The sequence below is a fragment of the Boleophthalmus pectinirostris genome, unplaced genomic scaffold (assembly GCF_026225935.1).
Source record: "Boleophthalmus pectinirostris isolate CB_2022bp ecotype Guang Dong unplaced genomic scaffold, ASM2622593v1 HiC_scaffold_23, whole genome shotgun sequence".
In the NCBI taxonomy this organism is placed as follows: domain Eukaryota; kingdom Metazoa; phylum Chordata; class Actinopteri; order Gobiiformes; family Gobiidae; genus Boleophthalmus; species Boleophthalmus pectinirostris.
The window spans coordinates 2,612,854-2,624,991 of NW_026571207.1; the positions used below are offsets into that span (position 1 = coordinate 2,612,854).

The 12,138-nt window shown below is 41.2% G+C and overlaps 1 protein-coding gene across 1 annotated transcript in view; it reads left to right on the forward strand.

The window, feature by feature from the left end:
• Window positions 1–11,932: 11,932 nt before the first annotated feature.
• LOC110173668 (complexin-2) overlaps window positions 11,933–12,138 on the forward strand; it is a 7,964-nt gene continuing 7,758 nt past the window's right edge. The window contains exon 1 of the mRNA XM_055159586.1: window positions 11,933–11,945. Within this exon, the coding sequence (XP_055015561.1) occupies window positions 11,933–11,945 (13 nt within the window). The remainder of the gene's footprint in view (window positions 11,946–12,138) is intronic.

The window sequence follows — 12,138 nt, forward strand, 5'->3', positions numbered from 1 at the left end:
ATCACACTGGACTAAACCAGGTCTAAAACTGGTCTAAACCAGGACTAAACTAGATCAAAACCAGGACTGAAACAGCTCTATACCAAGAATAAACCAGATCTAAACCAGGTCTAAACCAGAACTGAACCAGGTCAAAATTAGAACTAAACTAGGTCTAAACCAGGACTATATCACACTGGACTAAACCAGGACTAAATCAGCACTGAACCGGGTCTAATCCAGGTCTAAATCAGATCTAAACAAGGACTGAACCAGGTCTAAACCAGGTCTAAACCAGGACTAAACCAGGTCTAAACCAGGACTAAACCAGGACTAAACCAGGTCTAAACCAAGCCTAATCCAGGACTATATCACACTGGACTAAACTCGGATTGAACCAGTCCTAAACCAGATCTAAAGGACTATACCAGGTCTAAATCAGGTCTAAACCAGGATTGAACCAGTCCTAAACCAGGTCTAAACCAGGACTAAAACAGATCTAAACCAGGACTACGCCACACTGGACTACACCACGATTAAACCAGGACTAAACCAGGTCTAAACCACATCATATTGACAAGCAGACAGGAACTACACCACACTGGACTAAACCAGGTCTAAATCCGGTCTAAACCAGGATTGAACCAGTCCTAAACCAGGTCTACACCACACTGGACTAAACCACAACAAAACCAGGACTAAACCAGAACTGAACCAGGTCAAAATTAGAACTAAACTAGGTCTAAACCAGGACTATATCACACTGGACTAAACCAGGACTAAATCAGCACTGAACCGGGTCTAATCCAGGTCTAAACCAGGACTACACCACACTGGACTAAACCAGGACTAAACCAGGTCTAAACCAGGACTACACCACACTGGACTAAACCAGGACTAAACCAGGTCTAAACCAGGACTACACCACACTGGACTAAACCAGGACTAATCCAGGTCTAAACCAGGACTACACAACACTGGACTAAACCAGGACTAAACCAGGACTAAACCAGGTCTACTCCACACTGGACTAAACCAGGACTAAACCAGGACTAAACCACAACTAAACCAAGTCTAAACTAGGTCAAAACCAAGACTAAACCAGGTCTACTCCACACTGGACTAAACCAGGACTAAACCAGGACTAAACCAAGCCTAATCCAGGACTATATCACACTGGACTAAACTCGGATTGAACCAGTCCTAAACCAGATCTAAAGGACTATACCAGGTCTAAATCCGGTCTAAACCAGGATTGAACCAGTCCTAAACCAGGTCTAAACCAGGACTAAATCAATTCCACGACATAAAAGAATTACCCATGACCGCTTCTTCCCTGGAGGACCTTTAGACACTGGACCATAAAACACTCGGGGCCAAAACCACTTCCATCCTCTTTACCTTTTATTATTTTTTTTAATTCCTTCCCCCTCCTCCTCCTCCTGACCTGTCCTCTGGACGACTGAAACCTTCGGCCATCTTTGCTCCTTCTTCTTCCCAGAATGCACCATCTGCGCTCGGCTGAAAGGACGAGCCGTTTCAAATGAACAGACTCGGAAACCTCATTTTCAGACGATTCTTTTAAGGATTTAGAGGAAAGTGTATTTTCTTGGTCAAAAAAAAAAAAAAAAAAACACCCTCACGCTCCAGTTTGCGGCTGTAATGAGACAAAAGAACTCGGCTTTAACTGTTCATTTGTCAAACGCTCGGCGCAATTTACCAAAGTGTGATTCTGTGGGATTAAGGAGCGAGAAGATTCATTAAAATGCAAGCAAGAACTAAACCAGGACTCAAAACGGGTCTCAAACAAGGACTAAAACGAGTCTCAACCGGAGCTAAACAAGGACTAAACCAGGACTAAACCAGGACTCAAAACGGGTCTCAAACAAGGACTAAACCAGGACTCAAAACGGGTCTCAAACAAGGACTAAAACGAGTCTCAACCAGAGCTAAACCAGGACTAAACCAGGACTCAAAACGGGTCTCAAACAAGGACTAAAACGAGTCTCAACCAGAGCTAAACCAGGACTAAACCAGGACTAAACCAGGACTCAAAACAGGTCTCAAACTAGGACTAAAATGAGTCTCAACCAGAGCTAAAAAAGGACTAAACCAGGACTCAAAACGGGTCTCAAACCAGGACTACACCAGGACTACAGCAGGACTGGACCAGGACTGGACCAGGACTACACCAGGACTGGACCAGGACTGGACCAGGACTAAACAAGAACTCAAAACGGGTCTCAAACCAGGACTACACCAGGACTGAACCAGGACTACACCAGGACTACACTAGGACTGGACCGGGACTGGACCGGGACTGGACCGGGACTGGACCGGGACTGGACCGGGACTGAACCGGGACTGGACCGGGACTGGACCAGGACTACACCAGGACTACACCAGGACTACACCAGGACTAAAACAGGACTAAAACAGGACTCAAAACACTAGGACTAAAATGAGTCTCAACCAGAGCTAAAAAAGGACTAAACCAGGACTCAAAACGTGCCTAAAACCAGGACTACACCAGGACTACAGCAGGACTGGACCAGGACTGGACCAGGACTACACCAGGACTGGACCAGGACTGGACCAGGACTGGACCAGGACTGGACCAGGACTGGACCAGGACTGGACCAGGACTGGACCAGGAAATGGACCAGGACTACAGCAGGACTGGACCAGGACTGGACCAGGATTACACCAGGACTGGACCAGGACTGGACCAGGACTGGACCAGGACTACAGCAGGACTGGACCAGGACTACAGCAGGACTGGACCAGGACTACAGCAGGACTGGACCAGGACTGGACCAGGATTTTTGTTCTGTGGCACTGCAGCGACACCCCGAGGCCCCACCCGCTACACACTTATACTTCTTTTTTTTTTTTTTTCATAAATATACCTTTAAAACTTATTTTTGACTTTGAGCAGGCCCATGTCTCCGCAGATCTGACCTGTAACTTGATGAGATGAGCTTCATGCACTTGAACACACAGTCTAACGTCACAAACAAAGTGACAGGATCCACACTGGTGACTCTGCGTGACTGCCGCGGACGCCATTTTGAGGACTTTTCACAGTTCAAAACAACATTTAGTGAGTCGTTTCTCTCTTTTTGGTCGCGGTCTGATGGAGAGAAGACGAACGAACTCGGTTTAATCTCGTGTGTCCCGCGTCGTCGTGTCTCGTCAGGAGCCTCGTCTCTGAACGTTTGATCAAATTAACGCAGCGCCGCACGTCAACACGCTCGGCTAATGTCGTCTGCTGTCGCTCCTCTCTCCTCTTCCCCCTCTCCTCCTCTCCTCCTCTCCTCCTCTCCTCCTCTCCTCCTCTCCTCCTCTGCCCTCTCGCCCAATCTCTTCCTGTTCTCTTCTTCTCTCCGTCCCTCTTTTTCCTTTCTTTCCTTTTCTCTCCCCCTCCATCCCTCTCTCCCTCCCCTCCATCCATCCTCTCTCCCTCCCCCTCCATCCCTCTCTCCGCTCCCCTCAGACAGATTGGCGCTGGAGGCCACAGATTGCATTTAGAGTTTAATTAGGAGCGAGATGGATCTGTGTTTCTCTGCAGCGTTCGATGGACCAGAGCTGCTCCAAAGTTCAGCCGCAAACAAGAGAGTCAGAATCACAAGAGAATCACAAGAGAATCACAAGAGAATCACATCAGAATCACATCAGAATCACACAAGAGTAGCACAAAAGAATCACATCAGAATCACAAGAGAATCACAAGAGAATGACAAGAGAATCACATCAGAATCACAAGAGAATCACAAGAGAATCACAAGAGAATCACAAGAGAATCACAAGAGAATCACAACAGAATCACATCAGAATCACAACAGAATCACATCAGAATCACAAAAGAATCACATCAGAATCACAAGAGAATCACAAGAGAATCACAACAGAATCACACAAGAGTAGCACAAAAAAAATCACATCAGAATCACAAAAGAATCACACAAGAGTAGCACAAAAGAATCACATCAGAATCATAAGAGAATCACAAGCGAATCACATCAGAATCACAAGAAAATGACAAGAGAATCACAAGAGAATAACAAAAGAATCACATCAGAATCACAAGAGAATCACATCAGAATCACACCAGAATCACAAGAGAATCACATCAGAATCATAAGAGAATCACAAGAGAATCACATCAGAATCACAAGAGAATCACATCAGAATCACAAGAGAATCACAAGAGAATCACAAGAGAATCACAAGAGAATCACAAGAGAATCACATCAGAATCACATCAGAATCACAAGAGAATCAAGAGAATCACAAGAGAATCACAAGAGAATCACATCAGAATCACAAGAGAATCACAAGAGAATCACAAGAGAATCACATCAGAATCACACAAGAGTAGCACAAAAAAATCACATCAGAATCACAAAAGAATCACACAAGAGTAGCACAAAAGAATCACATCAGAATCACAAGAGAATCACAAGAGAATCACATCAGAATCACATCAGAATCACACAAGAGTAGCACAAAAAAATCACATCAGAATCATAAGAGAATCACAAGCGAATCACATCAGAATCACAAGAAAATGACAAGAGAATCACAAGAGAATCGCACCAAAATCACCAAAAAAAATCACAAGAGAATCACATCAGAATCACAAAAGAATCACAAAAGAATCACAAAAGAATCACAAGAGAATCACAAGAGAATCACAAAAGAATCACAAGAGAATCACAAAAGAATCACAAGAGAATCACAAAAGAATCACAAGAGAATCACATCAGAATCACAAGAGAATCACATCAGAATCACAAAAGAATAATATCAGAATCATAAGAGAATCACTAAAAAAATCACATCAGAATCACAAAAGAACCACACAAGAGTAGCACAAAAGAATCACATCAGAATCATAAGAGAATCACAAGAGAATCACATCAGAATCATAAGAGAATCACAAAAGAATCACATCAGAATCTCACAAGAGAATCACATCAGAATCACAAGAGAATCACATAAGAATCACAAGAGAATCACATCAGAATCACAAAAAAAAAATCACATCAGAATCACAAGACAATCACATCAGAATCTCACAAGAGAATTACATCAGAATCACAAGAGAATCACATAAGAGTAGCACAAAAGAATCACATCAGAATCATAAGAGAATCACATAAGAATCACAAGAGAATCACATCAGAATCACACACAAAAAAAAAAAAAAATCACATCAGAATCACAAGAGAATCACGAGAATCACATCAGAATCACAAAAGGATCACATCAGAATCACAAGAGAATAACGAGAATTACATCAGAATAACAAGAGAATCACAAAAGAATCACAAGAGAATTACATCAGAATCACAAGAGAATCACATCAGAATCACAAAAGGATCACATCAGAATCACAAGAGAATCACATCAGAATCACAAAAGGATCACATCAGAATCACAAGAGAATAACAGGAGAATCACATCAGAATCACAAAAAAATCACATCAGAATCATAAGAGAATCACATCAGAATCACAAGAAAATCACATCAGAATCACAAGAGAATAACAAGAATCACATCAGAATCACAAAAGAATCACATCAGAATCTCACAAGAGAATAACAAGAGAATCACATCAGAATCATGAGAGAATTACATCAGAATAACAAGAGAATCACATCAGAATCACAAAAAGAAAAAATCACAAAAAAATCATAAGAGAAGCACAAACGTCTGAACTTTTGTCGAAATTCGTTGCTCGTTAAGAAGTTTCAAGCGTCTGCCCTCGAGTGAAGGCGGAGGCGTTCGGTGCGTTTTTAAGAAAATAATGTGATATTGACCCTTTAAAGTCAAGCAGGTTTCATCTGGTAGGGCATCTGGATTAAAGCCACACCGCCGCTGACCCGTGCTTGAGAAGAACAGGCGAAAAGCTTTGGACTTGATTTAGATCTGGTTTAGTCCTGCTCTGGTTGTGATTTAGACCTGGTTTAGATCAGTTTTTTCCTCTTTAGTCCCTTTTTGGTGCCGTAGTTATGTTTACAACTTTGCATTTTGTTATTCTTTGCCAATTTCACTACTTTGATTTGTCCTGGTTTAGTCCTGGTTCAGGTCTAGTTCAGGTCTGGTTTAGTCCTGTTTATTTGTCCTCATTTACCCCTGGTCTAGTCCTGGTCTAGTCCTGGTTTAGACCTGGTTTAGTCCTGGTTTAGTCCTGTCTTTGGTTTAGTCCTGGTTTATTCCTGTCTTAGTCCTGGTTTAATCCTGGTTTAGTCCTTGTTTAATCCTGGTTTAGTCCTGTCTTTGGTTTAGTCCTGGTTTAGTCCAGTCTTTGGTTTAGTCCTGGTTTAGCCCTAGTTTTGCCCTGGTTCAGTCCTGGTTTAGTCCTGGTTTGTTGCTGGTTTAATCCTGGTTTAGTCCTTGTTTAATCCTGGTTTAGTCCTTGTTTAGTCCTGGTTTAGTCCTGTCTTTGGTTTAGTCCTGGTTTAGTCCTTGTTTAATCCTGGTTTAGTCCTTGTTTAGTCCTGGTTTAGTCCTGTCTTTGGTTTAGTCCTGTTTTTGGTTTAGTCCTGTCTTTGGTTTAGTCCTGGTTTAGTCCTGTCTTAGTCCTGTCTTTGGTTTAGTCCTGGTTTAGTCCTGTCTTTGGTTTAGTCCTGGTTTAGTCCTGTCTTAGTCCTGTCTTAGTCCTGTCTTTGGTTTAGTCCTGGTTTAGTCCTGTCTTTGGTTTAGTCCTGGTTTAGTCCTGTCTTAGTCCTGTCTTAGTCCTGTCTTTGGTTTAGTCCTGTCTTTGGTTTAGTCCTGGTTTAGTCCTGGCTTAAGCCTTGGTCTGGTTTTGGTTGAGTTCTGGTTACAGACAAAGTGGGTTATTGTGGAGTTAATCCACTGACACAGAAAAACAAAACTTTTAAAATGAGATGAGATTTGATAAGAATGAAAAAGAACAGAGCTCGTCGTGTTTGAAAGAGCAGCCGTCCAAACCAGACTCATTCAATCTGACTGTGTTTACAAAAAGATTTTATTTTTATTTTCTGACCATGTTACCCAATTCTAGATTAGTCCTGGTTTAGTTCTTGTTTAACCCTGGTTTGGTCCTGGTTTAGTCTTGATGTAGTTCTTGTTTACTCCTGGTTTATCCCTGTTTATTAGTCCTGTGTTAGCCCCAGTTTAGTCCTGGTTTAGTCCTGGTTTAGTCCTGGTTTAGTCCTTAGGCCTTAGGCCTTTTTTCCCTTTAAAACTCAGAATTTTCCCAGACTCAAACTCAAACTGAGACTCAAAGTGAGACTGAGACTCAAACTGAGACTCAGACTGAGACTGAGACTCAGACTGAGACTCAGGCTGAGACTCAGACTGAGACTCAGGCTGAGACTCAAAGTGAGACTCAAACTGAGACTCAGACTGAGACTCAGACTGAGACTCAGACTGAGACTCAGACTGAGACTCAGACTGAGACTCAAAGTGAGACTCAAAGTGAGACTCAAAGTGAGACTCAAAGTGAGACTCAAAGTGAGACTCAGACTGAGACTCAGACTGAGACTCAGACTGAGACTCAGACTGAGACTCAGACTGAGACTCAGACTGAGACTCAGACTGAGACTCAGACTGAGACTCAGACTGAGACTCAAAGTGAGACTCAAGTGAGACTCAAAGTGAGACTCAGACTGAGACTCAGACTGAGACTCAGACTGAGACTCAAACTGAGACTCTGAGACTCAAAGTGAGACTCAGAGTGAGACTCAAAGTGAGACTCAAAGTGAGACTCAAAGTGAGACTCAGAGTGAGACTCAAAGTGAGACTCAGACTGAGACTCAGACTGAGACTCAAAGTGAGACTCAAAGTGAGACTCAAAGTGAGACTCAAAGTGAGACTCAAAGTGAGACTCAAAGTGAGACTCAGACTGAGACTCAGACTGAGACTCAGACTGAATGTGAATGTTTTTTGTGTGAGATGTTCAGGTCTCATCGTTTTTATCTGTAAAAATCATATTGGGGTTTGTGTATCGGCCCCGGGCCCCGGGCCCCGGGCCCCGGCCCCTCCTCTGCCTCCGCCTCATAAAGACACATAATGAAAGATGGACAGATAGAGCGGAGGTCTGGACTCGCTCATTTCCTCTGTTTCAAATCTCTGCATCTGTATTAAAAGAGTTTGCAGTTTCACTTTTTATTTTTACTCCTCACTATTTTTATCCAAGACCGTAAGAAATAAGAGAGGAGAGGAAAGAGGAGAGGAAAGAGGAGAGGAAAGAGGAGAGGAAAGGAGAGAGAGGGAAAGGAGAGAGGAAAGGAGAGAAGAGAGGAAGAGAAGAGAGGAGAGGAAGAGAAAGAGGCAAAGGAGAGCAGAGGAGAAAAGAGAGATAAAGGAGAGGATAAGAAAGAGAGGTTGGTCCTTGTTTAGTCCTAGTTTAGTCGTTGTTTAGTCCTGGTTTAGTCCTGGTTTAGTCCTTGTTTAGTCCTGGTTCGGTCCTTGTTTAGTCCTGGTTCAGTCCTGGTTTAGTCCTTGTTTAGTCCTGGTTTAGTCCTTGTTTAGTGCTTGTTTAGTCCTGTTTTAGTCCTGGTTCAGTCCTTGCTTAGTCCTTGTTTAGTCCTGGTTTAGTCCTGGTTTAGTCCTGGTTCAGTCCTGGTTTAGTCCTTGTTTAGTCCTGGTTTAATCCTTGTTTAGTCCTGGTTCAGTCCTTGCTTAGTCCTTGTTTAGTCCTGGTTTAATCCTGGTTTAGTCCTGGTTTAGTCCTGGTTTAGTCCTGGTTTAGTCCTGGTTTAGTCCTTGTTTAGTCCTGTTTTAGTCCTGGTTCAGTCCTTGCTTAGTCCTTGTTTAGTCCTGGTTTAATCCTGGTTTAGTCCTGGTTTAGTCCTGGTTCAGTCCTGGTTTAGTCCTTGTTTAGTCCTGGTTTAATCCTTGTTTAGTCCTGGTTCAGTCCTGGTTTAGTCCTTGTTTAGTCCTGGTTTAGTCCTGTTTAGTCCTGGTTTAGTCCTGGTTCAGTCCTGGTTCAGTCTGGTTTAGTCCTTGTTTAGTCCTGGTTCAGTCCTGGTTTAGTCCTGGTTTAGTCCTGGTTCAGTCCTGGTTTAGTCCTGGTTTAGTCCTGGTTTAGTCCTGGTTCAGTCCTGGTTTAGTCCTTGTTTAGTCCTGGTTTAGTCCTGGTTTAGTCCTGGTTTCCTCCTCCTCTTCCTCTTCCTCTGTGACCTGATTAAAATGCACACGTGTCCCTCGTTTAGTTTCTTTATCGGTTTAATTATCGCTCTCTCTCTCTTCGTCGTTAAACGTGTCTTCATCTCTCGTTTCACGTGTCGCTCCTCTTCACTTTTACGAAGCTCAGACATTTTTCACGCAGATTTAAGACGCCTCCACTCACGACACGTTTCATTATTAATATTTTATAATTATTTTTTTTTGTCTTTGGTTCTTTCTGCCGTCTCTCCTCATTTCTCTTTTCTCCTGTCTTCTCCTCTCTCTCTCTCTCATCTCTCCTCCTCTCTTTTTCTCTCTCCTCCGCCGTTGTCTTTCTCTCTGTTCCCGGTTTGCGACGGATAATCTTTCTGATGATCCTTTATTTTGCTCTTTTGTCCCTAAATCAGTTCCTTCTCTGTTGCAAATTTAGTCCTGTGGATTTGATTTGATTTTTTGTATTGTTTTATTTTATTTTATATATTGTTTTATTTTAGTTAGATGTTTTATTTTATTTTGATGTTTTTTTTTTTTATTATTTTATTTTGTTTTATTTTGATGGTTTATTTTATTTTATATATTGTTGTTATTTTATTTTGATGGTTTATTTTATTTTGATGGTTTATTTTATTTTATATATTGTTTTATTTTATTTTGTTTAAGATTATATATCGTTTTATTTTATTTTATTTTGTTTTATATTATATTTTGTTTTATTTTATTTTATTTTTTTATGTTTTACTTTTATTTTATTTTGATTTTATTTTATTTTATATATTGTTTTATTTTATATTATATATTGTTTTATTTTATTTTGTTTTATTTTATATTATATATTGTTTATTTTATTTTGTTTTATATTATTTATTTTATTTTTATTTTTATGTTTTATTTTATTTGTTTTATTTTATATTATATTTAGTTTTGTTTTATTTTATTTTGTTTTATTTATATTATATATTGTTTTATTTTATTTTATATATTGTTTTTTTTTTTCTTTTTCCCTTCTAGTTTATTTCCTCACTTGACCTCTCACCTCCTTTTCTCGTTATTAATGTTTTGGACGTATAATCTTGAATTTAGAAATGTTAAAATGTATGTATGCTTTAAATAAATAAATAAATAAATAAATAAAAATAATAATGTGATATATTGTACATCAGGAGTATCAAACTCAAATTCACATTGGGCCAAAATTAAAAACTGGGACTAATCATGGGCCAAACTAAATATTTATTGAGAAATTTTAATGTTTTCTCTTCTTTCCAGATATGTAATGTTAAAGCTTTTCTTATTCAAATAAATGTTTAATAACAGTTTTGCTTAAACACTGAATCCAGAACAAGTGGAATGTAAAATAATAACACAATATAAAATAAATGAACAAACATTAGACATAAGACACATCGTTTACTGTCGGGTGGATTGTGGAGGTTCACACTTGAAGGACACTGTACACATCAGCTTTGTCCGTGACCACAGAGTGCGACACAGAGGGGGAGGGGCTAGGAAAGGATCCAAGGGAAGGACACGAGGAGAGGAGGTGCTCATTATAGATCCAATATTACATAACTCTTGTGAGCTTTAAGACCAATTTATAATGTAGTTCCCTCCTCCTTTTTCAATATAAAAGTGACTTCTGTGACTGCGATGCCGGAGTTCAGCACTGCATACGGACTGAACCAGGACTGATCCAAGTCCGGGACCAGAGCGGGACCAGAGCAGACTTCGAGCTTTGATTCCGGAGCCTCGGGGTCAGTTTCGAGCTCCGACCCTGCCGTGGGCTCTGAGCTTCCGGCCTGGTCTCAGTCTCGGTCTGGTCCCGGTCTCAGTTCTGATCTCAGTCTCGGTCTGGTCCCGGTCTGGTCTCGGTCTCAGTCCCGCTCCGAGTACCCGCCTACCGTCGAGCAAATCCTAATGCAGGCTGATGAATCAGGCTATAAAACTGTAGCCGGTTTCACTTCGTACAAACCGTGTGACCTCGCAGCGTTAGGATTCGTTCACTCGACGGTAGGCGGGTACTTTTTTTATTTAACCAGTCGCTGCTATTTGGTCGTGACGTTTGTAATGCACCAAATCCTGTAGGAAAAAGAACAATAACGTCTTTCCCCTTGATAAAATTCACCAAACATTCTCTTTGTTCCGACTTTAAATCCTGGGGAATCGTTGCCAACACAGAATGTCTGTCGGGCTGATGTGGCTCTAGAGTCGTTACGGTTTATATGTCGTAAAGTTGAATTTATTTATGCAGATTAGTAGTGCAGATAGTAATAATAATAATGATCATTTTAATATAAAAACGTTAATGATTAATCGATAATCCTTCCGATGATTGATTAAGAAAATTTCATCGAATGCCCATCCCTAGTCTGAACGGAGGTTTGCAGTCACACACATCTGATTCACTTTTGTATTTATGAAGTTCGCAAACAAATTTCTCGAGCCGTTTTCCGCTGTTTGGATCCAACAACCACATAATTAACGACGTCCGAATCCCAAAACTAAAATATGACAATATCAGAACCAGAAACAAAAGCGACATGGTTCAAAAGACTTGAAAAGATCGACTTTGACAATAGACGCATCCCACTGGGAAAACAAACATGGAGGTTTGACGCTCACTTTTTCCGGACAATCCTTCCCAGTGTGGATTGCGCGACGACCGGAAGTCCGAGATTCAGGATGCGTGTGTTCATATACGAGTCCTGTAGTTTCAGACGTGCTCCAACACTTCCTCTGTGAATGAATGAAGCCGAACGACGCTTTAAAACTACTAACATTTTTACAGTGTAGGAGAAAAGAGAGGACGGAGGGATGGAGACGGAGGGTAAGATTATTTCGTTTTGCGTGACTCCTGCGGTTTGGACCTGCTCCGAAGCTTCAGCCGCGGATCAATAAAACGTCAACACAAAACGACTCACTGCGAGATTAAAGCCCAGTTATTATTTGGACTCTTGTTTTTTGTTTTTTTTTACAATGTAGGAGGAAGAGCGGAGAGGATGGAGGGATGAGGGGCGGAG